Below are 25,304 nucleotides of genomic sequence, written 5' to 3'. Positions count from 1 at the left end.
GGGTTTCAGAGAGCAGCGGTGCCATTGTCATATAGTATGTGAAAGGAGATTTGCTGTTTCGCTGTTTCAAGATACCATCAGGATCGTTCAGAGACCACCAGGCGCCTGTCTCTGTGGGAACCTGAGTGAATGTGGCGATAACACAGACACTTCTCGTGACAGTGTCAATTTCCCCCTTGCACTGTGTCACCACTGTCCCATCAATTATACACATCATCATGGCTTGTACAGTTTTAAGATTTCCTAAAACCACCTGGAACAACCTTACTGTTCAGAAATTTTGAGCACCTGTACAAAAGTATTTTAAGTTCAGGCTAACAGAATTTTTACTGCTGTCACATGCCAAAATATGTCAAATTAGATCCAAACAGTATGTAAGGTTTAAGTAAATTCATACTTTTGTAACTACACTGTGCTCAAAATAAATAAAGACAAATGTAGGATGGATATAACATGATATGCTGTGTCAATAAAAAAGAATAAAAATGTGGAACCAAAATTAAATAGCTTCAAAATGAGTGTACTGGTGTCATTTCAAGTAAGTAAAGATGCAAAATAGCACCTGAAGGTGGCAAATATTATGATCACAGTCTCCAAAACTGATAAATGGCACTTCGCCTGTTTAATTATCTCATGATGTGATTTGTACCTTCTGATTGGTAGTGCTGTGATTGGTAGACATACTGTAGTGAAAAGGCAAGTGGCAAAAACAATGTCTTGGAAAAGGTGCTTTGTCTAATTTTGCAGGGCATGAAGCAAAATGCACTGAGATCTTTTTATATATATATCGTCCTCTCATTTCTGATGTTTACAGGCTTTTGAATCACAAGTCTTCAAATATATAAAATGTTTAGTCCTCAAAATGTTTGTGTTGATAGTTCAGCAGAGAATTGTTAAAGTGCATCCTCCATGATTTCTCAAACAACAGCAGAACTGAATTGAAGATTATCACTGTTTCCTGTTATGGAGAAAAACAGCTTTGTCATTTTATTTTTGTAAAATAAAGCAAGGATGCTCGCCTTATATAAACTATTATATCATTTTAAAACTATTTGTGTATCATGCTTTGTCTTGAGTTTGTTGGGTGAAAAACATATGCTAATACTGTGAATCATCTTTTGTATCCTTATTTTAGCTACATCAGCCACCCCTACTCCACCAAACAGGAGAAATCGCAATAAAAACAGAAAACACAGATACTGCTGTAAGGATTTAGTAACTACTCAAACTGCAAACCCAATAAATAAAAAGCAAACAAAGTTAATTGTCATTATCTGGTTTCTGTATTCATGCCAGTGAAATCCAGTAGCAGCTAACAAACAGTTAATAACCACTTCTGCTGGAAAACTAAAGGTGAAAGGACAATTTTTCGCACACTTCTCCAAAATTATGCACAAAAAAAGGATATTATGTAATTCCTAACATCATTTCTTTTGGTAATATCCTGGCAACACATGTTCTAACCCTCCCTACCACACCTGTCAGCACAGCTTTGGTCTACTGCAGCAGCTTCAAGCACTGTCTGCTAGGTGTCTGCCAGGTGTGGCCTCTATAGATATACTGTACATATCACCTAAAGCTCTTATTAATCCAATCATCCAAGGTTGTAAGCTTTTTTTGTCTGAACTGGAAAGAAATTAGTCAAAAGACACAGCCATGTGTGTATATATTTGTGACTGTGTGCAGTAGAGAGAAGGAAAGCAAGGGAGTATTTCCTGTGATAGCATGCTTGCCTTAACCCCCCCCCCCCCCCCCCCCCCCGCCCACCTCTTGGTACAGTGCTCCTTAAATGAAGTAAGTAAAATACTTCATTTAAGTTCATGTACAATTTTATGTATTGGGATAAAATACCATGAACATCTTACCTTCGTTATTATTTGTTCTTTCTCCAGCCCATCAGGTATGACCCTGCCTGCGCCATACTACCGGCCAGAGGAAGATGATGAACGACCCTTCATCTGCTCCCTGGCTTCCGATAATGGCATAATGTCATGTACTGACGTGCCAGCGAGACGCGAAGGAGGACGCATATGCTGCCTGGATAAGGAGGACGCTCTCCACAGACAGGCGCTGGGCCTGAGTCCTGAGCCTCTGGCTAACAGTAGTGGTGCTGGTGAAGCAATAGGGCTATGCATAAACTGGAACCAATATTACACTCGGTGCCACACTGGGAGTACTAACCCCCACAAAGGTGCCATCAACTTTGACAACATTGTCTACGCCTGGATTGTAATTTTCCAGGTAGGTTTGCGTGCTAAGGGTAATGAGTAGTAATAATAACCTTCTTTTTGGAATGTGGTTATTTGGTGCTGATGATTCAGTGTTCTTTTGTTCATTTATTTGTTTTTAATTAGATATCTGCATTCTTTTTTTGCATTTACTTGTCTATTTTCCTTAGTTTTCCTATTACTTATTTTTCTTAACTCCATGTTATTTTTTAAATAAAAAATCGCTGGTTTTATATATGTATTTATTTATGTAGAGGAGTTTCAAGGTGATAAAAAACTGTCCTTCACTAGTAGATAAATATGTGGCAAAGTAAGTCTTTTAAAAAAATTATATAATGCTAAGCAAACCCTGGAGCACAAATTGCAAATGTTAACTTTGAGTCAAATCTTTCCTCCTAGGTGATCACTCTAGAGGGCTGGGTTGAGATAATGTATTATGTTATGGATGCCCACTCCTTCTACAACTTCATCTACTTCATCTTACTCATCATTGTAAGTACTTTCTACTAACATTCTAGTGTATCACATGTTTAATTATTATAAACGTTTGGATAAACTATAGAAAAACACAGACTATTGCCTCCTAGTGTGAGTATATTGATACATTTATATGTCAGTAAACACCCTCTGAGTGATTAATTGAACTGTTTTTGAGTGAGAAGTAGAAAAATGCAAGTAAAAAAACAAGTACAAGTTGATGGACTGCTGAAAAACACACAAAAAATCAAGTGCCGAAAGGGAAAAGTTATCATGTGCATGCTCTGTGCAAAAGTTATATGGGAAATACAGTGTCAGCAACACAATGAGGGTTGCATTGTTTGTGCTGCATTCACATGCTTTTGACTGCCTGTAAACTCTGTTCATTCCCACTGTGTCAGTACAATAGACAGTGCCACAGAAGTCACAGATTTTACACTTTCCCATCAGCAGGTGAACAGTAAAAGAAAGACAAAATAAGATCAGGAAGATAACATGGCAGAAGAAAGGAGATGAGAAACTTTGTAGTGCTGATACTTTCTAAAAGTAATGGAAGTCTTCTGCTAAGTGGAAGGTTGATGGTTCAATCCCTGGCTCTTCTGACCTGTTTCTTTGGGCAAGATGCTGAAACCTGAGTTAAACCTGATGTAGTCAGATGTTTGTGAATGGGTTATTGATGCGTATAGTATGCACTTTGAGTTCCAGGCGTGAGTAGAAGAGCAGTTTCAATCGTTAAAAAATGTTACTATGAGAAAGATCTTATAACACTTGCTGTACATGTAAAAAGATGTATAATCAGAGGGAAGGGAAATGTTTTGGGGGTATATGAATTTTAATCCTGCGTCCAATTCTTTGTTATTGCTGATGTGATTGCTGACTAAAGTCCATCCACTGTGGCAGATGAGACCTCAGGCTAGCATTGTCAGTGCAAGAATCACCTTTTTGCGAGATATGGATGTGGTGTCACATTACAGCATAATCACTTTTTCCTGGTTTGTACTAACCCACTGTCTAGAGTCTCATATCACGTACCCCTCTTGTTCCAATTACATTAAGGGCCAACAGATGATTACATCATCGCACTGATTTGCAGTCAGAGTTCATGCCCAAACTGCTGCAATCTGGCACTAAGAACTGACCAAACAAAACAAGCTCCTTTGTTTTCGGGTTCAGTATAAGAGCTACAGAGATTAAGAGATATCGTCTAACTGCTCTAGACAGACTGCTCCCTTTGTGGTGCAAATGCCCAAATAGTTTTGGTGTAACTAACTGACGCAAATGTGTTGCTCCTTTTGAGCTTCCTTGCAAAGCTCCATTCTGTTTGGCAGCCACCCAACGTTTTTAAGTGATGCCGTGGAAGCATTGCTGACACCATGAGAAGTTTTCAGCCACACACTTCCATGGGCCCTTATTGTGCTCTACACACAGTCAGGGTCACCTTGAATGCTTTCATTCTTTTCCTTTGTAGTCCTTCCATTTACTGCCTTTTACTCATCAAACTCTCACTCCCTCATCCACCCCATCTCTCCGTCTGTTGTGTCATTATGACGTTGTAGCACCCCGCGCTTTAAAGTCTGTTAATCAGTCATGTAAGTGTGTGGTTTGGGGTACAAAACTGAGAGACAAAAAGAAGTTTAACCTCCACAGTGTCAATCACACAGTCTCATCTTTGTCTGTTTGAAACTTGATATACTGTCAAGTGTGGAACCCAAAGTAGCTATATCAGAGTGAACTGAGGGGGAGTAAGTGTATAAGAGCTAATCACTCCCGAGAGGGCATTTATTAGGCAGTTACCTGTGTGTATATGAAAAAAGTCTTACCAATATATATGTGATGAATCCAGCATAGGAGCGCATACAGTTGTAGTTACATACATTTCCAAACAACAACAGAGTCCAAGATCATCAGTTTTAACATGTTTCAATAAGTACAAGTTATTCAAATGTGTCACCACTTTCACAAAGTCTGGAATAAGACCAAACCTGTCACCCTCTGATGAGACAAAATATATTAAGATGTTCAGGACCAACCCACCAAGGCTCAAACCTGCCATGAACTAGAAACTGCTAGAACACCAGCATTACTGTCAACATTTAAGGAACCTTTACATAATCATGGACTGAGAGGGTGCTGACCAAGAACAAAGGCCCTGCTCCAAAATCAACATGTTCTAGCTTGACTGACATTTCAGCTACCCACATAGATAAGACAAATTCCTTCTAGAGAAAAGTTTTATGATAACATGAGGCAAAGATTGAGCAATTTAGCCACACTGACAATTTTGGAGAAGTATGGTGAAGTATTCAAACCTAAGAAGACCGTACCAACCGACTAGCATGGTGGTGGTAACATCATGTTTAGCTGTCAGTGGTACTGATACATTGTACAAATTGGATCAGTGGATTACCTTCAATCTTTTTAACTTAACCTTAAATCCACAGCTACACAATTACAATTTGTACCCAGGTGTGTACACACAGGATGTTCCAACAGGAGAATGATCACATAGATGCAGTAAAACAGATGGATAAGGAAGGCAAACAAAAGAGCTTCTGAAATGTTCTTTCCAAAGCTCCAATTTGTCCAAGATTGATTAATACCAGTAAACCAACCAGTTCAAATGAACTCTTTCAATCCTGCCAAGAAGAGTGGTCTAATATCCAACCTTAACTATGCCAGACTCTTCTTGATTACTACCAAAAGCATGAAGTCGAGGTGTCGAGGACCCCATGTGTATTAGAAAAAATCTAAAATAAATTCAAACTTGTGCACCCAATTCTAGTTTTTTAAAGTTCTTCCATTCTGCAAAAAAGAGCAGAAATCATTCAAAGAAATCATTAAAAGATCCAAATTATCATGACATTCATGCCCAGGATGAGTGTGTGCAAACTTCTGCCTACAGCTGTATATGCAATCTGTTATAAGCTAAGCCCATCTAAGTGGTGACGTGTGTGTGATCACACATGCTTTTGTCTATGTGAATATGTATGTGTTTGAGTGTGTATGTGTGTGTGTGTGAGCTTGCATGCATGCATAATGCAGTGATGGTCTGAATGCGTGATATTGGGCTGCCCTCGCTCATTATGCGTAAAGCTGTCTACTGATCAGAATCACAGAATAGACACACACACGCAGATGCAAACCTGGAGGGAAATCAAAGCCCCACACACCTGCAGACCTGCTTTGACCCACAGGCCACAGATGGGTATCTCTCCTCCTCTCACACACCTCCCATCTATGTTTCCTCTCTCTTTTTCTCTTTGTAAATATCTCTGCAGCCGCTTTATTTCATTCCCTCCGGTTTCCTCGCTCTCTCCTTCACCTTTCCTTTGCATCTTTGATCACTTTGGATGAAAGTCTAAAAGTGGAATGTCACGAGGTTTGGATTTTATATCTGTGAATGATTTATTAAGCATCACATCTCAAAATGCATAGTTTTATAGATATGTATGTGCAGTATGCCTATGTATGTACTCAACATGTATTTATATCACTGAAGCAGAGAGATACAACTTCAGATTTTTGATGCACAAAACTGAAACACTGGTAAAAGCTGCTCTATCCATCCTGCAGTCTGTTCTTTTTTTAGTTGTTCACCATTATCCAGTATTGATCTATTCATTGGTCTGTAACCTGCTCAGAGCACACCAATAAAGGCAGTTTCAGCAGTCCCATAGTGATTCCCATTACTGCCACTAAAAGGGTCAGTCAGCATGTACTGTTCACGGGTAACCTCATCACCTCTCTGCTGCCAAACCTTACTTTAACTCATGATAAGAAAATCAAACTTATTTTGTGAAAAACAGTGTAAAGAAAGAAAGCAGTGAGAGAGAGTGGTTAGGGAATGCTTGTCAAGCAAAGGCGTGAGAAAAGTAAAAATTAATGTTGAGTGCACGGAGGGGAGGGAGCATTAAGTCGAGTCAGAGAATAAAAAGAGAAGGAGAGAAAGAGAGATTGCCAGACGCTGAACTGTGCTTTGGGCATGTGTTGGCTCTGTCTGTCTGCTCCAATCAGTCTCGGTTTGGTGGGAAGCCAGCCTTCAGAGACCTTTAGCATGTGCGCTACCATTTCTAAAGGAGGAACAGAGCACAGTATTAGAATAGGCAAGTGTGTATTTACCACTGAAGAAAGACCACAATTCTTCACATTTTTCATGTTTCCTAAATGAGCAACATCTGCTTTAGCCATGGGCTGATTATTCAAATAAGGCGGCGTATCTGTGCGTTTTTGTTTTAGTTAATTTTGTCAAACATTGATTTATGAGCTTTTACAACAAAACAATAAACTTTGACATGCCTGCAGGAGTTTGTCTTCCGTCGCACTGGGTTTAATCTCACGGGGTCAACTTTTTTGCCTCTGCGTCTCCAGATCGGTTCATTCTTCATGATCAACCTGTGCCTAGTGGTTATCGCCACCCAGTTCTCAGAAACCAAACAGCGGGAGCACCAGCTGATGCAGGAGCAAAGGGCGCAGTGCCTGTCCTCCTCCACCTTGGCCAGCATGGCCGAGCCTGGAGACTGCTACGAAGAGATCTTCCAGCTGGTCTGCCATGTCCTCCGCAAGGCTAAGAGGAGATCGGCAGCTCTCTATTACACGCTGAGGGGCAAGCCCCCGCCGGCTGGTGGAGGCAGGGGTAACAGGCGGGGTGGAGGCAATGTGAACGGAGAACGGCATCATTTGAGGCATCCGAGATGTGAGTAGGAGGGTTTCAGAAAATAACAATGAGAATATTCTTATTTATGTAACATTTGGCAGTTCTATTTCAGATAAGATGTGCAATTACATAAGAGCAAGAGCTGAATTTTAGGTTTTTCAAAACATGATGATGGCCCGATTGGATCGTGCATTTCTTAGATAATAAATCTCCTGAACTTCTTTTGTATACTTGGTTAAAAAAACACAAAAAAGTTCTGTATTTGAAACTGTATCCACATCTTTTTTTTCCCCTGTCACTCTGTTTCTGTAGCGTTCCACTGCCCCCACCAAAACAAGCAAGACCATGACTCTCAGCCACTAGCCAATTCCATCAGTCTGTCTGTCCCTCAAAATCCCGAGGACTGCCCTATATGTGCGTTATCGTTGAAGGAGGGAGTGAGGGCTGTGGGAGATTCCGCCAATGGCGAGGAAAATGAAGAGGATGCGGTTAAGGAGACGAGCAAAGAGGAGAACCACTTGGAGGAGAGGGGAGATGGAGAGAGGAAGCGGAAAAGGACGTGCTTTGGACATTGTAAGGACCTCTGGAACGGTATGAGGAGGAAACTTTGGGGCATTGTGGAGAGCAAGTACTTCAGCAGGGGCATTATGATTGCTATTCTCATTAACACCATCAGTATGGGCATCGAGCATCACAACCAGGTAAGATCAGCTTCGATTAAGAGACCTCCTTCATCTTCACCTCACTCAAGTTCATGCAGCACTTCCACCTTTCACATCAGGTCATGAAAAAATCCACACTGAGTGGTGAGAGGTTTTTGTTTGTTTGTTTGTTTGTTTGTTTTAGTTTTTGACCCATCTTCTGTTTTAAGGACTCTCTTTTTATTATGAACCTCGCCATTACTTATGTCTGAACCGATTCCAAAAGCCATGAGCCACCAAAGAGAGTGATTGTTTTGGAGTGTTTGAGAGTGACAGTATCAATACAGTGTGTTACCGTAATCATTTCTCCCGCCCCAGCAAATCAGCAGAAGGAAACAGCGTTACGGCAGATGACATTCAGGGCGACGAGTGCGGGATTGGAGGAGCATCAGTGCCTAACAGTTCCATGATCGAGGTGTAAACATTTAGCCTAGCAGTAGACATAACCGAGCTGGCTTTTAACATGGGCCAAGCCTCCTCAGAGGCAGACAAGGCAGGTGTCTGAAAGCGAGAGTGAGAGCAGCCTGCCAAGAATACGCACGCACACGTGAACACAAATAGTTGCACACGCAAACACACAATGCAGATCCTTTTTTTTTTTTTTGCAAACCGTGTGCAGGCGCATAAACAAAATATCTTTTTATATTCTTGCGCATGCACCAACAGAAACACATGGACTCACAAGCTGTTACATAAGACAGCTTTTTTCTTTTTTCTCCATTCTCTCTCCCATTCTGTTTTCTGTCTGTCTTTCATGCTCCCTCCCTTGCTAATTTTACTTCCACCTCACCTTCCCCCTGTTCTCCCCACAAATCCCTCTGTGCACCTTTCCTTTGCACTTTCCCCCACTTGTTCCTTTGTTCCTCGCTGTCTCCCTTCCTTCCATCCTTCCCGCCTTACCCCGAGCGTCTCATCTACTCACCTACTCTTTTTTACCTCCCTCAGTTTCATCCTCCGTCTCCCCGCTTCTCCCTCTCTCATCCGCCCACGCACTCTTTGACAGCGTACAGGGTAGTTGCGCGCTCTCTCTCTCTCTCTCTCTCTTTCTCTCCCTCATCTCTAAAGACTCTAAAAATAAACGAGGGTTGTGCGGGGGAAAAGAAGAGGAGGAGACAAGCGAGAGAGGAAGCGTGAGGCTTATGCCGGTTACACAGCAGTTTTCAGCTCTATTCCCCGTGCAATTCTGTGCGCGCGTGTGAGTGCGCGCACTTCAAAGCGGGCACGTATGCAGGGACCCACACGCGTTTGCATGCACACACTCGCAGACGCCTCGTTTGCCTTGTCTTTTGAGTCTTTCTCCCTCTGCAAGACTGACAGGAGCACTTACACAGGTGTGTGCGCTGGCTTTGTGGTGCAGAAGTCTTAACTTCAGTGTTTTCTTCTTAAACAAGAACTCTGAAGCCCAAAACATGACTAACCACACAGCTGCTGTACCACAGCACCACAGGGGCTTAGGGAAAAGGTCTGTATTTACAGTCTGATTTCAAATAAATCCTTCTGGATAGGTGTCACATGTGACAGCGGACGATTTATGTGTTCAAATATTTAAGTTTGACTAATAATTTTTACTAATTCATTAGTTTTCAAAAGAAGCCACACATGCGCAGTCACACTTGAGGGCGTAGCTCATTCATTCATATTCATGAAACAGTCATGCTGACTGAGGGCACATTTCAGGCGAGTAACAAGAGAGGACACTTGTCTCATGGGATGGATTTTCAGGGGACATATGCAGGGCAGGAACAGGCAAAAAAGTAACATGGAAGATCAAAGGTATGAGAATATGAGGAGAAACGTTGCTAGGGAATGAAAGGTAATGGGGCAAGAAGAAGGGGGAGAAGGAAGGAGGAGGAGAAAGCAACAGGGAGGGAGTGATGATGGTATTTTGTTTGAGTTAAACTGTGGTGTCAAGGGCCGTGATGGTTCTGTCAATAGCAATAAATCTTATATCCTGTGTTTGCACTTAAGACTCGTAAGGGAGTTATGGGCGTAGGTCAAGGTTAGAGCAGCTGCTAAGCGATCCAACTTGTTTTTGGCGGGTGTTTCCATCTATGTTCATTTATCCATATCATACTATTGCTGATCTGCAGCCTTTTTTTTTTTACATGTTTTTCGAATTTTAAATTCATAACAGCCACCTTCAAGCTATGAAACTAGCAAATCTGTTTTGCAGGTCTTTCTTGCTCTTTCTTCTTCATCTCTGACGACAAATCTATCTCCCCTCCTCAGCTGTCATGCCATCATCTAGTTTCAAACAGTCCTTCCATTTTTTTATTTTTTTTTGGTTTTCCTTCTCCCTCTCTCTCTCCCTCATTCACCCTCTGATCGACAGGAGGATATTGATTGGGAAGAGATGTGTCTGCCTGATAATGAGACTCAGAAAAGGGAAAGAAAAAGGCGTGGAGAACTAGGGGTGTTGTAGAGATAGACTGGGAGACAAAGCGGATTAGGGGAGGAGAGGGCTGTGAGAGTGTGTGTTTCCCTGACATGGTTTGCTAACTTTGGCAGGGCGAGCTGGCTATTTCTCCACTGGCTTTTGAAACTAAAATTCACAGGGGGTATCGGAGAAAGCATCTGATCCATATCGCGCATAACTCACATCCACTCGCACACAAAGCGCACTTGCATAAAGCCAGTCTGCGCATAGAAATGGAAATAAACTCGGAATTGACTGGTGTGCGGGGGGGGGGGGGGGGGGGGGGTGCTATATGTCTGGCGTGTTCATATATGTATGAGTCGCTTTGGCAATTCCAGATAACAGGCTTTCCTATTCAGCCAGTGTTTGACACCATGTGCTACACAGGCAATGCACACTCTCCATCCCTTTTCTCATTTCCTGTTTATTTTCCCCCTGATGTGAGTTTTCCTTTACAATTTCACATAAACAGCTGTGCCAGGAAACTGTTTGTTTTCCCACTTTTCAGCCTCTTCTCTTGATCTCAGACTGTTGCCTCTCTCAGATAAGATGTATGTGTTAATTTTATGTGCCAGGTAAGGGTAAATTCTGTCTTCAAGTGACTGACAGTTTGACTGGCAGCTTTTTCAGCGCAAGCAGAGAAAAGTAATACGAGCGCAGTTGTTTTGTTTGGCAGCGGCTCCCGTATCTATTGTTACAGCAGCTGTGATTGAAAAGCACTGGTTTAATATTAACTGTTTTTATCTCTTTGTGTGTATTTGGCACTGCTCTGTTTTTAACTTCAAATACTTGCAGTGCTTGAGCTCCTGTAACCGCTTCCCTTCTCATCATTGGTTTTGTCACTCTGACCTTTTTTCCACTGACATGGCACTGGTGCTTGTGCACATCGTGTAGTATTCCACAGTTGAAATTTAGGGTAAGAAATTAATGGTACATTTTTTGTAATAGCTCTCAAATAGCATGAGAAATCAGTGACTCCAATATTGGGTCCAGCTATTTTGAGGTTTATGGTGCAACAAAAGAGGTACCGGTCTGTATCCTCACTCTTCTGATTTTGTTTTAATGTTTCCACCAAGCCTGAGGAGCTGACCAATGTCCTGGAGATCTGTAACATCGTCTTCACCAGCATGTTCACGCTGGAGATGATCCTGAAGCTCACTGCCTTTGGCTTCTTTGAATACTTGAGGAATCCGTATAACATCTTTGATGGCATCATCGTCATCATCAGGTGTGTGATATGAGTGGCTGATTGAGAATACTGTATGTTCCTTATCACCCTAGTATGGATTATGTGTGCTTACAGAATGAGAATTTTCTATCTTCATGTGTGTAATATTGAATGTTGTTTTTTAAAGACTAACTTAGCCTCTTATCTAATCTTTTCTTATCTATTTCCCCTCATTTCTCTTGACTCTTATTAATTTTGGTCTTCCTTTCCCCATATTTCTTTTGAAATGACCACATACATTTTTACAAATTTCACCACATCTTTGCCATTCTCATTTTACCCCTTTTTAAACACGTGTGCTCCCCCAGTGTGTGTGAGATCATTGGCCAGGCAGACGGTGGTCTGTCGGTGCTGAGGACATTCAGGCTTTTGAGGGTCATTAAGCTGGTGAGATTCATGCCTGCGCTGAGGCGGCAGCTTGTGGTTCTGATGAAGACGATGGACAATGTGGCCACCTTCTGCATGCTGCTTATGCTGTTTATCTTCATCTTCAGGTAACTCTTGGCATGTACATACATATATGTACATACACACACACACATATATATATATATATAAAAAAAAAGAAAAAAAACCCAGCACGCCCCTGCGGGCGGTTTATCCTTCAAGCTCAGGTCCTCTACCAGAGGCCTGGGAGCTTGAGGGTCCTGCGCAGTATCTTAGCTGTTCCCAGGACTGCGCTCTTCTGGACAGAGATCTCTGATGTTATTCCCGGGATCTGCTGGAGCCACTCGCCTAGCTTGGGAGTCACCGCACCTAGTGCTCCGATTACCACGGGGACCACAGTTACCTTCACCCTCCACATCCTCTCGAGCTCTTCTCTGAGCCCTTGGTATTTCTCCAGCTTCTCGTGTTCCTTCTTCCTGATATTGCTGTCATTCGGAACCGCTACATCGATCACTACGGCCGTCTTCTTCTGTTTGTCTACCACCACTATGTCCGGTTGGTTAGCCACCACCATTTTGTCCGTCTGTATCTGGAAGTCCCACAGGATCTTAGCTCGGTCATTCTCCACCACCCTTGGGGGCATCTCCCATTTTGACCTCGGGACTTCCAGGTTATACTCGGCACAGATGTTCCTGTACACTATGCCGGCCACTTGGTTATGGCGTTCCATGTATGCCTTGCCTGCTAGCATCTTGCACCCTGCTGTTATGTGCTGGATTGTCTCTGGGGCATCTTTACACAGCCTGCACCTGGGGTCTTGCCTGGTGTGATAGACCCCAGCCTCTATGGATCTTGTACTCATATATATATACATATATATATATATATATACATATATATATATATATATACATATATATATATATATATATATATATATATATATATATATATATATATATATATATATGCCACAATACGGCAAATCTCCGTTAACGAGCTATCGCCCCGTGCGTGGGGCTGGACGGCCAACACGTTAACGAGCAAACTGCGCTAATGCACTAGTTCCCACTAGAGATGGCACGATACCACTTTTTTATGTCCGATACCGATACCAATATCATAAATTTGGATATCTGCCGATACCGATATGAATCCGATATAGTGTTTTTTAATCAACAAAACTGTTTTTTAAATATCTTGCTGCATTTTGTATAAGTTCATACTCAAGTTTAAAACAACAACTACACTAAAGCTATTCTGTTATACCTGTATGCAAAAAAAATGTTTCATAGTTCAGCAATACTGATCAATCTAATAAACTTAAACCTACACCATCCTCCCTATTCTGGTATTTTAAAGAGTACTTAGCATAAATATTAAGCAACCTAACTAATAGGGTTCCAACTCCCAGCAACAACAAAAATAAATAAATAAAAAATAGGGAACCACCCCTCACGCTCCACCTCATGATGCTTAATCGACGTAATCAACCTTAATTTGATGCAGTGTGAAAAAAATGCACAGAAATCAATTATTTTTCAAGAAATATTAAATAGATTCAACATCTTTCTTCAACAAAATTGCAGACTGCACAGATGGTACCTTCCCAAAGGAAAAAGTACTATAGCTTACTAGGGTATATATACTAAGCTGTAGTATATATAACTAAGCTGTAGTGCCTCTTCACCTCACTGTGCAATACCTTTTGTGCAATACTTTTGTAAATAGTCAACGGTGCAATAGACTCAATACTTGAAATGTGCAATTCACTTGTATTTTTATTTTTATTCCTATTTATTCTATTTATCCCCTTCGTATATTTTATTTATATTGTCTCTGTATTTATATATATGTGTGTGTGTATAACTCTGTAACTTCTGTCGGTGCTGTGCTTTTTTGGAAATCGAATTTCCCAGAGGAACCCACCCGAGGGATTAATAAAGTTCTATCTTATCTTATATATTAGACTTAATAGTTACTATATACAGTAATGGACTTCTATTCATTTTGCATCAAATTAAAACTTTGGGTGTCAGATAATTATTTATTAAAAGCTAGACATTTTAAATGAGAATAAGAAAGAAAAGTATGTCTTTGTGCCCCCTTTTCCCTGTTAATGCCCTATTGGCCCCCCTGGCTAAACTTTGCTAGATCCGCCCCTGCACAGTTACCAGCGTCAGCTACGTAGAAAAAGATCCTCGAGTAGAAAGTAATATTAAATACATTCTAACAACAGCTGATCAAGCTTAAACGTGCTGCTGTTGTTCAGCCGCTGGTTTCCTCTTTCTGGTGCAAAGTGGGCCAAAAGCAAACTAGAGACACGGACTCACGACAGAAAAGCTGATCAGCTGATCGTTAAGCAGTTTCATGATTGAAGTAGCAGCAAGAAGAGGCAGTCGCTCCATATATCGTTTGTTAAGCTTAACGCAGGAATGCTTTACAAACATTCAGAGATGGAGTTACACACTTGCTTTACTTCTCTCGGGGATAACTTTGTCGGAGATGAAATGCCGGGTTGCTAGCGAAGCTCCAAATGCTATCCAGAGCACCGACAGGTCCTGCATGCCACAGCCGCTCTATCACGTGAGGCATACTGCTCAGACGTGCTAACGTTCTGAGGTCAGTTACGGCGTGTTGCAAGTTTTGTGAGGTGCTTTCGTGATATTTAATGGATCGGATTACATTTTTTATTTTTCTCCGATATCCGATCCAGTAATTTAGGTCAGTATCGGACCGATACCGATACATAATATCGGATCGGTCCATCTCTAGTTCCCACCAATGTAATTGAGCATTGTGTGGCACATCCAACATACTGTTTTACTTTTGTCCATGACGCGCTTACCTTCAGGGTCACATGAAAACCAAAATAGTTCCAAACGCCAGATCTGAATGAGGGTGGGGGAGGTTCAATTTGCCATGTTGCAAGGAGAGCTTAACTTCTGTCTTGCTAGCTTGCCCTGCGCTCAGTGAATCTGCACTCCACTACTCCGCCTAGGCTGCACTGTCGAGCGCAGATCCACTGAGCGCTCAACACAGACAGCATCGTCAGAAGGAAAGTTGATAAAATAAATTACAAATTTTGTATTGTTCGATACATATTCGTACCAAACCGAAAGCACTGTATCGAACGGTTCAATATTGATACAAGTATTGTTGCACCCCTAATATATACAGTGGGGCAAAAAAGTATTTAGTCAGCCACCGATTGTGCAAGTTCCCCCACCTAAAATGATGACAGAGGTCAGTAATTTGCACCAGAGGTACACTTCAACTGTGAGAGACAGAATGTGAAAAAAAAATCCATGAATCCACATGGTAGGATTTGTAAAGAATTTATCCGTGAATCAGGGTGGAAAATAAGTATTTGGTCAATAACAAAAATACAACTCAATACTTTGTAACATAACCTTTGTTGGCAATAACAGAGGTCAAACATTTACTATAGGTCTTTACCAGGTTTGCACACACAGTAGCTGGTATTTTGGCCCATTCCTCCATGCAGATCTTCTCGAGAGCAGTGATGTTTTGGGGCTGTCGCCGAGCAACACGGACTTTCAACTCCCGCCACAGATTTTCTATGGGGTTGAGGTCTGGAGACTGGCTAGGCCACTCCAGGACTTTCAAATGCTTCTTACGGAGCCACTCCTTTGTTGCCCGGGCGGTGTGTTTTGGATCATTGTCATGTTGGAAGACCCAGCCTCGTTTCATCTTCAAAGTTCTCACTGATGGAAGGAGGTTTTGGCTCAAAATCTCACGATACATGGCCCCATTCATTCTGTCCTTAACACGGATCGGTCGTCCTGTCCCCTTGGCAGAAAAACAGCCCCATAGCATGATGTTTCCACCCCCATGCTTCACAGTAGGTATGGTGTTCTTGGGATGCAACTCAGTATTCTTCGTCCTCCAAACACGACGAGTTGAGTTTATACCAAAATGTTCTACTTTGGTTTCATCTGACCACATGACATTATATATATATATATATAAACTGTTGCCTCAAGCTGCTTCCAATTGTAAGGTAAAGACCCTACAATATCAGAAAGAAAATCCCAATCATTAGATGATCCCCTGTGAGCAAGCACTTGGTGAGAGAAGGAAGAGAAGAAATCTCCCTTTTGACTGGAAGAAAGCTCAGGGAGAGGCAATTTTTTATATAGCACTTTTCACAGGATAAAAACCACAAAGTGCTTCACGGTAATATAAAACAGAAATACGGTACATAAAATACATTAACAATCAAACATACAGCACAAATCTAATTAAAAGCCAATCTAAATAAATGAGTCTTAAGCTGCTTTTTAAAAGAATAAATACAATCAAGGCAACATAATGATGGAGGGAGAGCATTCCACAACCTGGGGGCCACCGCTCTAAAAGATCTATCACCTCTAGTCTTAAAACGAGTTTGTGGGACTACCAACAGCCTTTGGTTAGATGATCTCAGGCTGCGATAGGGAGCGTGGGGTTCTAAAAGATCGGAAATGTAGGCAGGGGCATCACAATTCAAAGCTTTAAAAGTCAGTACCAAGATTTTAAAATGAATTCTAAAATGTACTAGAAGCCAGTGTAATGAACGTAACACTGGTGTAATGTGCTCTCTTTTTTGTGTCTTAGTTAAAAGCCTTGCAGCAGCATTCTGGACTAACTGGAGACGGTCATGATTCCTTTTGCTCAAACAAAAGAAAAAGACTGTTACAATAATCTAAGCGAGAAGAAATAAAAGCATGAATAACCATTTCTAACTCAGGTTTAGACAGCAAAGTTCACAGTTTGGAGATGTTTCTTAGCTGAAAAAGGCAGTCCCTAATCAACTGGTGAGAGTGTTGTTCTAGGGACATGGCAGAATCAAAGATCACACCAAGGTACCTGAGGCTCAGGTGAACAGATGCTGTTTGATTAGAGATATCTGGTTGTCGGGGGCAATAATTAATGTTTCTGACTTCTCAGAGTTCAACTGTAAGTAGTTGTCACCAAGCCACTGTTCAATGGAAGCTAAACATTTAATTCAAGAGGACAGTTTATGGACTTCCATTGACTTAAAAGAGCAATAGAGCTGAATATCATCAGCATAGAAGTGATAAGACACCTCAGGGAACTGCCTAATTATAAGTCCTAGAGGTAACATGTACAAAAGAAAAAGAATAGGACCCAGAACTGAACCCTGCGGTACCCCACATGTCAGATCGTTAGAATGTGACATAAACCAATTCGCAAAAACACTAAAAGATCTGTTGGAGAGGTATGACCGAAACCACTCCAGTCATTTGCACAAGTGGTAATTTTCATTTTATCCAGCAGGAGTGAAAGGTCATGTATGTTCATTGGGTTAAACACTGACAGTAAATGAGGGGGTGGTGGCCCAGAGACACAAACAGATGGTATTGAAGAACCAATGCTCATACGGACATGATCAACTTTATCCACAAAGAAATTCAGAAAGTCGTCACTCTCAGATATAGAGGTCATGGGTACTGGGTGGACCACGGGGGAAACAATAGAGTTCATGGAGTCAAACAGTACCTTGGAATTTCTCTTGCTTGATGAGATTAACTGAGAAAAATATCCTGATCTGGCTGTTTTTATGGTTTCATGTAAGGAAACCCAAAGTTCCCTAAGGTGGAGCCTGTGAACTTCGAGTTTAGTTGATTTCCAAAGGCGTTCTACTTTTCTACAGATTCTTTTGACCTTCCTAACGTCACCATTTATCCATGGATGAGCTCTTTTTGAGACAGCAATGACAGATTTCATAGGTGTCACTGAATTTAAAATCTCCAAGCAGTGATTGTTAAAACACTGTGTAGCAACATCAGCATCAGTGCAGCCACTGATCACATGAGGGTCCAACATATTAGAAAACTTCAAAGCAACATCCTGATTTATGAACCGCTTATGGAACATGAGATTAGAAGGTGGTGTGTACAGAGGGAAGCTAAGACTAAGAGTAACACAGGAATGGTCACTCACTTGTACGTCTTCAACACAGACATTAGTTATGTCTAAGCCAAGAGAAAACACAAGGTCCAAGGTGTGGCCTTTAACATGGGTGGGTCCAGAGACATGCTGAATAAAATGAAAAGAGTCTGTAATGGATAGAAAGTCAGAGGCCATGCTACAGCTAAGATCATCCACGCGGAGGTTGAAATCCACAATCATTAAGACTTTCTCCAGTTTAATACTGGAAGATAAAAAGTCCGTAAAATCTCGAATAAAAACACCAGCGGGGCCGGGAGGGCGGTAAATTAAAACACAATAAAATATATCTGAAGAACCAACCTTAAGAAGTTGTGACTCAAAGGAAGGGAAAAACTCAGAGTCCATAGTCCTGCAAGCGAAATTGTCTCGGTGAACAGTGACCAGACCACCACCACGACGGTCCAAGCGCGGAGTCCCGATGAAGCGACAGCCGACCGGGCAGAGCTCATTAAGGTGGATTAATTCATTCTCCCGCTGCCAAGATTCTGTGACAAACATGAAGTCCAGACTATTACTGCTAAAAAAGTCATTCAGTATAAATGATTTGTTGGCTATGGAGCGAGCGTTTAGGAGAGCGATCTGAAGCGGAGGAGCCAAGCCGAACTCAGGCGCCATGTTGTCTCGTGTGCACCAATCAGATCACTTCAAAGTGATCGCTGCTCAAAAATCCCAGATGTAGCAAAAGTGATACGATTTTAAATTTTTTATATGTTTTTTAAATTTGTCAGAAGGTTCAATCAACACTTTTTCAACACAGTTTTGTTTTGTTTTTTTAAAGTTAATTTTCTGGCAATTATTTCATGCATCAGTCTTTCTGGGGTTAATTTATAACAATGCAGTTCCGCAGCATTTGCACCTACACAGCACAAATGCAGCTACATCAAGCTTATTCTTTTTGGACCTTGTGTCCCTTTCCGACTTTTCTTCTGCCACTAAGGTAATGAGAATTATTTCTCTAAACATTTGAGTCTCTATTACACCAGACAGATAGGTCTCTGGCCAAAGAACAGTGACAAAGGTAAACTGTATTGTATTAAGTTGTCATATCCAAGTTCTAGTGCAGCATATTAATAAGATGGTTTAATTTAAGTTTGGACAGTTTTCAAATTGCCTGTAAATTACCGTTAGCAACGCTTTCCTGGTACCAATCATTCCAGTAGGTCAACTGTAAAATCTCAGTCACAGAAAGGGTGAATTACACTAATACTTAATTTAATTACTTACTCAGGTATATGGATCCCTTAAACATTCATTCTACCTTCATATTACACCTAAGAAAATATTTATGATGTACCTGCTGATGACTTTAAAATAATTGAAAAATGATGTGTTAACAGGAGAATTTATCATAACTGGCACCAGTCACTTTGACATTGAGAGATGACTTACATGCTGCTGCATAATGATGTTATGCATGTATACTGATTGTTACCCAATCTTACGTATGTGTGTATGCATACCTGCCAGCCAGCTTCTTTATCTCTCTAGTGAAGCATGAGTGTGAGAAAATAGATGACATCTGAGCTTTTAGTCAGCTAATGATATCCTGAGCCACTGGCATTTGGCCCATACTCCTAATTACTATAGCCATTAGTGACCAGTTAAATCACAGAGCTACAGAGACTTTAACCTTAAAATCAAATGTCTTCATAATTCCTCTAAACAGCACTTATGTTAATGGCATTGTCTGGATTTCATATTCTTGTTAAAACATCCAGTTTAACAACATAATTGCATTCTCACTCTGCGATAGGATTTGTGACTGAATTAAGTAATTACAGGACAAAACCCTTGTTTGTGTTGCAGCATCTTGGGGATGCACATATTTGGCTGTAAGTTTAGCTTGAAGACAGAAGCAGGGGACACCGTGCCTGACAGGAAGAACTTTGACTCCTTGCTTTGGGCTATCGTCACCGTTTTTCAGGTAAGAATAGTTCAGACACACATGCGCTTATGACTGCACATACACTTTTTTTGTGTAGGTGAGTGTCTGTGCCTGTTTTTGTGTGTCCCCTGTTTCACTCTGTGCATATGTTTGCTGCAGATTCTCACCCAGGAGGACTGGAACATGGTGCTGTACAATGGCATGGCGTCCACTTCTCCCTGCGCCGCTCTCTACTTTGTAGCTCTTATGACGTTCGGAAACTACGTGCTCTTCAATTTGCTCGTGGCCATCTTGGTTGAGGGTTTTCAAGCAGAGGTAAGACACCTGGATTTAGGGGAATAGGCAGCATGGAGATGAGAGAAAATGACCAAGCATACTAGCCAAATCAATAGAAAATAACTGCCTTTTTGCTTTTTGGGATTTATCATGTGTTTTTAGGCTGTCTTTTAGTTTTTTTGGGACTTTTGCAGCCTTCACAGTGGCTTAAACCAGCGGCCCCCAACCTTTTTTGTGCCACGGACCGGTTTACGCCCGACAATATTTTCACAGACCGGCCTTTAAGGTGTCGCGGAAAAATACAACAAAATAAAACTAGTACCGCTACTGAAAAATAGAAGAGTTATTCATAACACACGTGAAAAGACCCAGGAAAACCGAGTTAACGATAAAAACGATAACAAAATAACACTGAAAACCGATAAAAACCCTGAAAACCACACATTTCACACCTGAGCCTCAATTTTCGCGGCCCGGTACCAAACGACTCACAGACCGGTACCGGTCCGAGGCCTGGGGACCGCTGGCTTGAACAAATAATAAGCAGCTACCTTGATTAAACAGCCAGCTATTTTTTTCATTATTATTATTCATTCTTGCTGAAGCTACTTCTTCTGTTTGACCTCCAACCAAAGCATAGTAAATCTTCTGTTGTTGGCTGCACAAGTGAGCACAAGAGTGTGTATGCACTTCCTGTGTCTGAGGAAATAAGGACCCAGTGGATTACTTTAATAGCAATGTCCACACAACAGTAGGAAATACATTATTAATTTGCTGCATAATGAATGTAATGTAACCGCTTTCTTTATCTCTAATTGTCTGTGCTCATGCGTATTTTAATTGAGCCAAATTCCAAATAAAATAGTCCTGACTGAAAGGTTTGAGACAACCGGACGAATATGAAATAATTAGACAAGCATTGGCCTTTAAGAATAACAGAAACAAGCTGTCACTTTAAGCCAGGGGTGTCAAACATAAGGCCTGGGGGCCAGAGTTGGCCCATCTGGACCACTAGACGGCTTTAGAAAATGTGAAGGAGGGCACACACTTGGAACTTTTAACTGTATTTTTGCAGGTTTTACAGTTTTTCCTGCTTATAAAGACCTCCCCCATGGCTATTCATACTCCCCAAAAATAGTTAAGTTATGGAGTTCTGTATTTTGCACATTTACTTTTAAGGCCAAAGAGTCATGCTGACAGATCTCTTTCAATTACTTTTGTTATCATGAAGAAAAAGTCCTCTGCACCCCTAAAAATGCAGATTTTATAACAGTGAGGTCATCTAACACAATCCACATCCACATAAGTTCATGTGAACTGCTGGGTTTTCACCCACATAGGAATACTGAACGTCCACAAACTGCAGTCACTGACTCGTGTCACAGTTACAGCGGAGAAGTAAACATCAGTGTTTCAGAGCTAGATCTGACAAGTGAGTGCTAACAAACAGCCCTGGGAGGAAATGTGTCTTAGATAATTAGGTAATAAAGAAAGAACTGAAAATTAGGAATGTGTAAGCTTGTAATTGTTAGCTTGTAATTGCTCATTATTTCTTTTCTTTCTTTCTTTTTTACACGCTCTTTGCTTTGTTGTTTGTTTCTTCTGTCTCTCTGATTCGCCCATTTATTTTCTCTCACTGTCCCCAAAAACAGGGTGATGCAAATCGCTCCTACTCAGACGATGACAGGTCTTCCTGCAATTTCGATGACAGTGACAAACAGAAAGACTCCCTGCACCTATCAGGTGAATGCTACCTCCCACAGCTTCACTGCATATTTTTCTTTACAGACAATTTTTTTCTCAACTGTAGAATTTTATTGCCATTTCTCCCCAAAACTTACAGATTTGCAAATATAACAGTTTTTGAAAAATTCTTGTTATTATTCAGCATCAACTTTGCAACACTTAAATCTGTTTGCTCGAGGGGCACCATCATATTCAAGCTCTGTGGCGTCAGGTGATTTGTTGTGCCTCGGGCATCAAAAACTTGGTATGAGTTCCACAACAAACATACCTAAGCACCTTTTTCTTTTTCCTTGTCCCGGTCTGGAATGTAAGCAGAGCAAACTTTAAATAATGCATGACTGATGCCATTCCTCCATCCACTTCTCTCCTCACATATCCCCCGGCGTAACAAAAGCGAACTCACCAAGAACCACTATCCTGCAGCAGCGAGCAGCAGCGAGCAGCATTTAGCAGCGCATTAGCGAGTCCTCTGATGGCATCTGATCACAAATCTTGCCCATAAATGTCAGGGTACATGGAAGGGAAACACATTTGGAATGACAATGTTTACTGAGACCTATTCCATCAAAAGACACGTTTGAGAATGGACAAGCACTCTGAGATATCCTCTGTTTCGCTATTACAAGTTCCTCCCTGGTCCTGTAAGGCAATTTAGTGTAAATGAAATCTTCCTCTTCCTCCTGGAGCTGACTGTAACATTGTTTTAAGACATTAATTGCATACAGTGATGGAGAGTGTAGAGTTTTCTGCTTTCATGGCATCAACAAAGACAAGGCAAACAAAAGGAGGGAAGGCTTTATTTAGTCTTATAGTTTTCCTTCTCACTCATCTGTCTTATTTTTCTTCTTCCCACCATTTAGCACTGTTTATTTTCTTTTCCCCTGTCCTCCTCCTCCTTCTTCTTTCCTGCAGACCCAAAGATATGTACCCTGACTCCCAACGGGCACCTGGACATGTCCCCATTGCCTGCCGGTTTGTTTCCAGGAGAGAGGTTGACCTTTGCTCTCAGCTCCAGGAAGAATAGTGTCATTTCTCTTGGCAGAGCCAACCTGGAGCAGAGGGCTGTGGTAAGTTGATGGGACTGTGCATAAAGTAGCAGAAAAATGAACGCAAGCAAAGAGCATATCTGCTACATCGTTAGCTCTTATGACATAAAATTTAATTGGTCGATATAATTTAACAGCAGTATTTATAGAGTCGCAAACATAGATTTTCATCACATTTCAAGGTTTTACGCTTGCTTATAAATCTGAAAATGTGTGTGCTGGTTCTTATTTAGCGTTTATGTACTCTGCCTGAGCACTCAAAGCACTTGCCTCATTTGCCCATTTATACATTTTCTATCTAAGCACGTTTCTATCTAACATTCACACACATTCATACTTAGATGAATGCATCTAAGAGCAACTTGGAGTCAGTATTTTGTCCAAGTATATTTGGGATATTTGGTCCACTGATTGAACCGCCAGCTGTGCTATTAGCAGATGACCTGTTCTACCTCCTGAGCTACAGCTAGCCTAATTAAATAGAACTGTAATGAATAGCAAATGATTAAAATAATTAGTAATAAGAGTTGCACTGATGTTATATTACTTCCAGATATCATATCAGTCTTTCTCTCTCAGTATCCAGGTCGAGGTTACCACAACTGGGGCCGTCCTCTGGCTCCCCAGCACCATGCCTTGTTGACCCGCCGCTCTAGCTGGAACAGCCTAGGAGGCCGGCCGTGCTCCTCCTCATCCCCCTCTGCTAGTCCTGGCTTCACCCCGACTTCCTCAAGGCCCTTCTATGGCTACGGCTTGGGAGGTCTAGGAGGGGTGGTCGGAGGAAGCCTGCGAATCCGAGGTCCCCGTGCCTCCTCATCCCCACACCACCACCTACATCGTATCCAGCCGGACGAGGAGGAGTCTCTTCTCTCCCCACCTGTTGTCGCTCCCCACTCCCTCCACCTTCCCCATCCCATGCTCCCAGGTTCTTTTGGACCCAGGAGAGACCGAAGAGCTCTATCACTAGAGCTGCCACACCTGCTCCAGGTGCCTGGACAAACTCACCCTCTGCAGCACCCCCTTCCCTCCATGACTCTTAATGCCAACCACAGAAAGAAGAGCCTCTCTGGAGGGATGATAATCAGCAGCGGTGGCAACTTCGGAGGGCTTCACCAAGACTGTAACGGGAAGACTCCACTGTCACAGCTCCTCCAGCCCCCGCCTAGACATCCAACCGAGCAGGCCGGAGGGTCCAATCCCCAGAGCCACCTGATGGCCGAGGTCTTCCCCCAGGTCAACGCACGGAGCAAGGACCGAGAGGACCTGGATGATGACATCGACTATGTAGGCTACTATTGTGTGCATGTGCGGTTAAGGAAATTAGACACAGATGCATGAGGAAATATTCCTCAGAAGCAGCTCTAAGACGCACTATGTAAGAGCATTTAGAGAGAACAAAGAAACACAATCTAGGTTTGTAATACACAACAACCAAACCATTAGCTTTTATGTTCAAGTATAAGGCTTTACATGTGCAATAATCTCCCGCTCTCTTGTGTAGGATTGCCAACTACTTTGTGCAAAGCCCGCACTCCCTATCACCTGGGCCTCATGGGAGCCTCATTGTTTTCATTATAAACAAGTCTGTGTATGAGGGAAACAAGGTTAATTAGAAAGGACTATTTAGACAGCGGGGGAAAGAGCTATACAGATGGTAATGTTGGAAGATGCTCCGAGCTGTTGCCATAGAAGTGTTTCACTTTGGTAAATAATTTAATTATGGAATCCAAACAGACGGTTTCGCTCTGTGTGTGTGTGTGTGCATGTGTGTGTGTGCCATGATCTGCACTGATATGTGTGTTTGTTGCAGAGCTTGTGCTTCCGCATCCAGAAGATGTTAGAAGCATACAGACCAGACTGGTGTGAGACCAGAGAAGACTGGTCCGTCTTCCTTTTCTCCCCGCAGAACAAGTAAGCCTCGCCTTTATCCGAAGCCTTTACCGATGCTGTGCTCAAGTCTTCCAAACGTACGAACGGATTGCCCAGTTCTGTTTCACAGCTCATCAGTGTGAAGGACAGTTTCAAGTTCCTGCGAAAGCACCTCTGCATTAGGACATTGATCGCCACCTTACAAATAGCAAAGCGATCTCCTCCTTTAGTCGGAGAGCAAGAGGGGAGGCATAAATTTAATACTGTAGGCAGTTCATTAAATTATGCATTAATTTGTAGTGATGCCATCTTACAATCTGAGAGGAAGGGTTTGACTAGGCACAGTTGAGTATTTCAATAAAAGCCATTTAAACGTGTCCATGTGTGTCCCCGAACAGTTTGGAATAAAGTC

The 25,304-nt window shown here is 41.8% G+C and overlaps 1 protein-coding gene across 1 annotated transcript in view; it reads left to right on the top strand.

Annotated features, from left to right (window-relative positions):
- Window positions 1–25,304, top strand: part of cacna1ia (calcium voltage-gated channel subunit alpha1 Ia) — a 99,924-nt gene that overhangs the window by 32,718 nt on the left and 41,902 nt on the right. The window contains exons 5-16 of the mRNA XM_026165255.2: window positions 1,893–2,241; window positions 2,628–2,720; window positions 7,074–7,398; window positions 7,672–8,060; window positions 11,553–11,704; window positions 12,013–12,198; window positions 19,877–19,994; window positions 20,115–20,270; window positions 21,884–21,974; window positions 22,890–23,044; window positions 23,603–24,307; window positions 24,834–24,934. Coding sequence (XP_026021040.2) covers window positions 1,893–2,241; window positions 2,628–2,720; window positions 7,074–7,398; window positions 7,672–8,060; window positions 11,553–11,704; window positions 12,013–12,198; window positions 19,877–19,994; window positions 20,115–20,270; window positions 21,884–21,974; window positions 22,890–23,044; window positions 23,603–24,307; window positions 24,834–24,934 — 2,820 coding nt within the window. The remainder of the gene's footprint in view (window positions 1–1,892; window positions 2,242–2,627; window positions 2,721–7,073; window positions 7,399–7,671; window positions 8,061–11,552; window positions 11,705–12,012; window positions 12,199–19,876; window positions 19,995–20,114; window positions 20,271–21,883; window positions 21,975–22,889; window positions 23,045–23,602; window positions 24,308–24,833; window positions 24,935–25,304) is intronic.

Source organism: Astatotilapia calliptera, chromosome 4, assembly GCF_964374335.1.
Source record: "Astatotilapia calliptera chromosome 4, fAstCal68.1, whole genome shotgun sequence".
NCBI lineage: Eukaryota > Metazoa > Chordata > Actinopteri > Cichliformes > Cichlidae > Astatotilapia > Astatotilapia calliptera.
The sequence above is the reverse complement of the archived record's forward strand: the minus strand, read 5'-3'. Positions and strand labels throughout refer to the sequence as shown.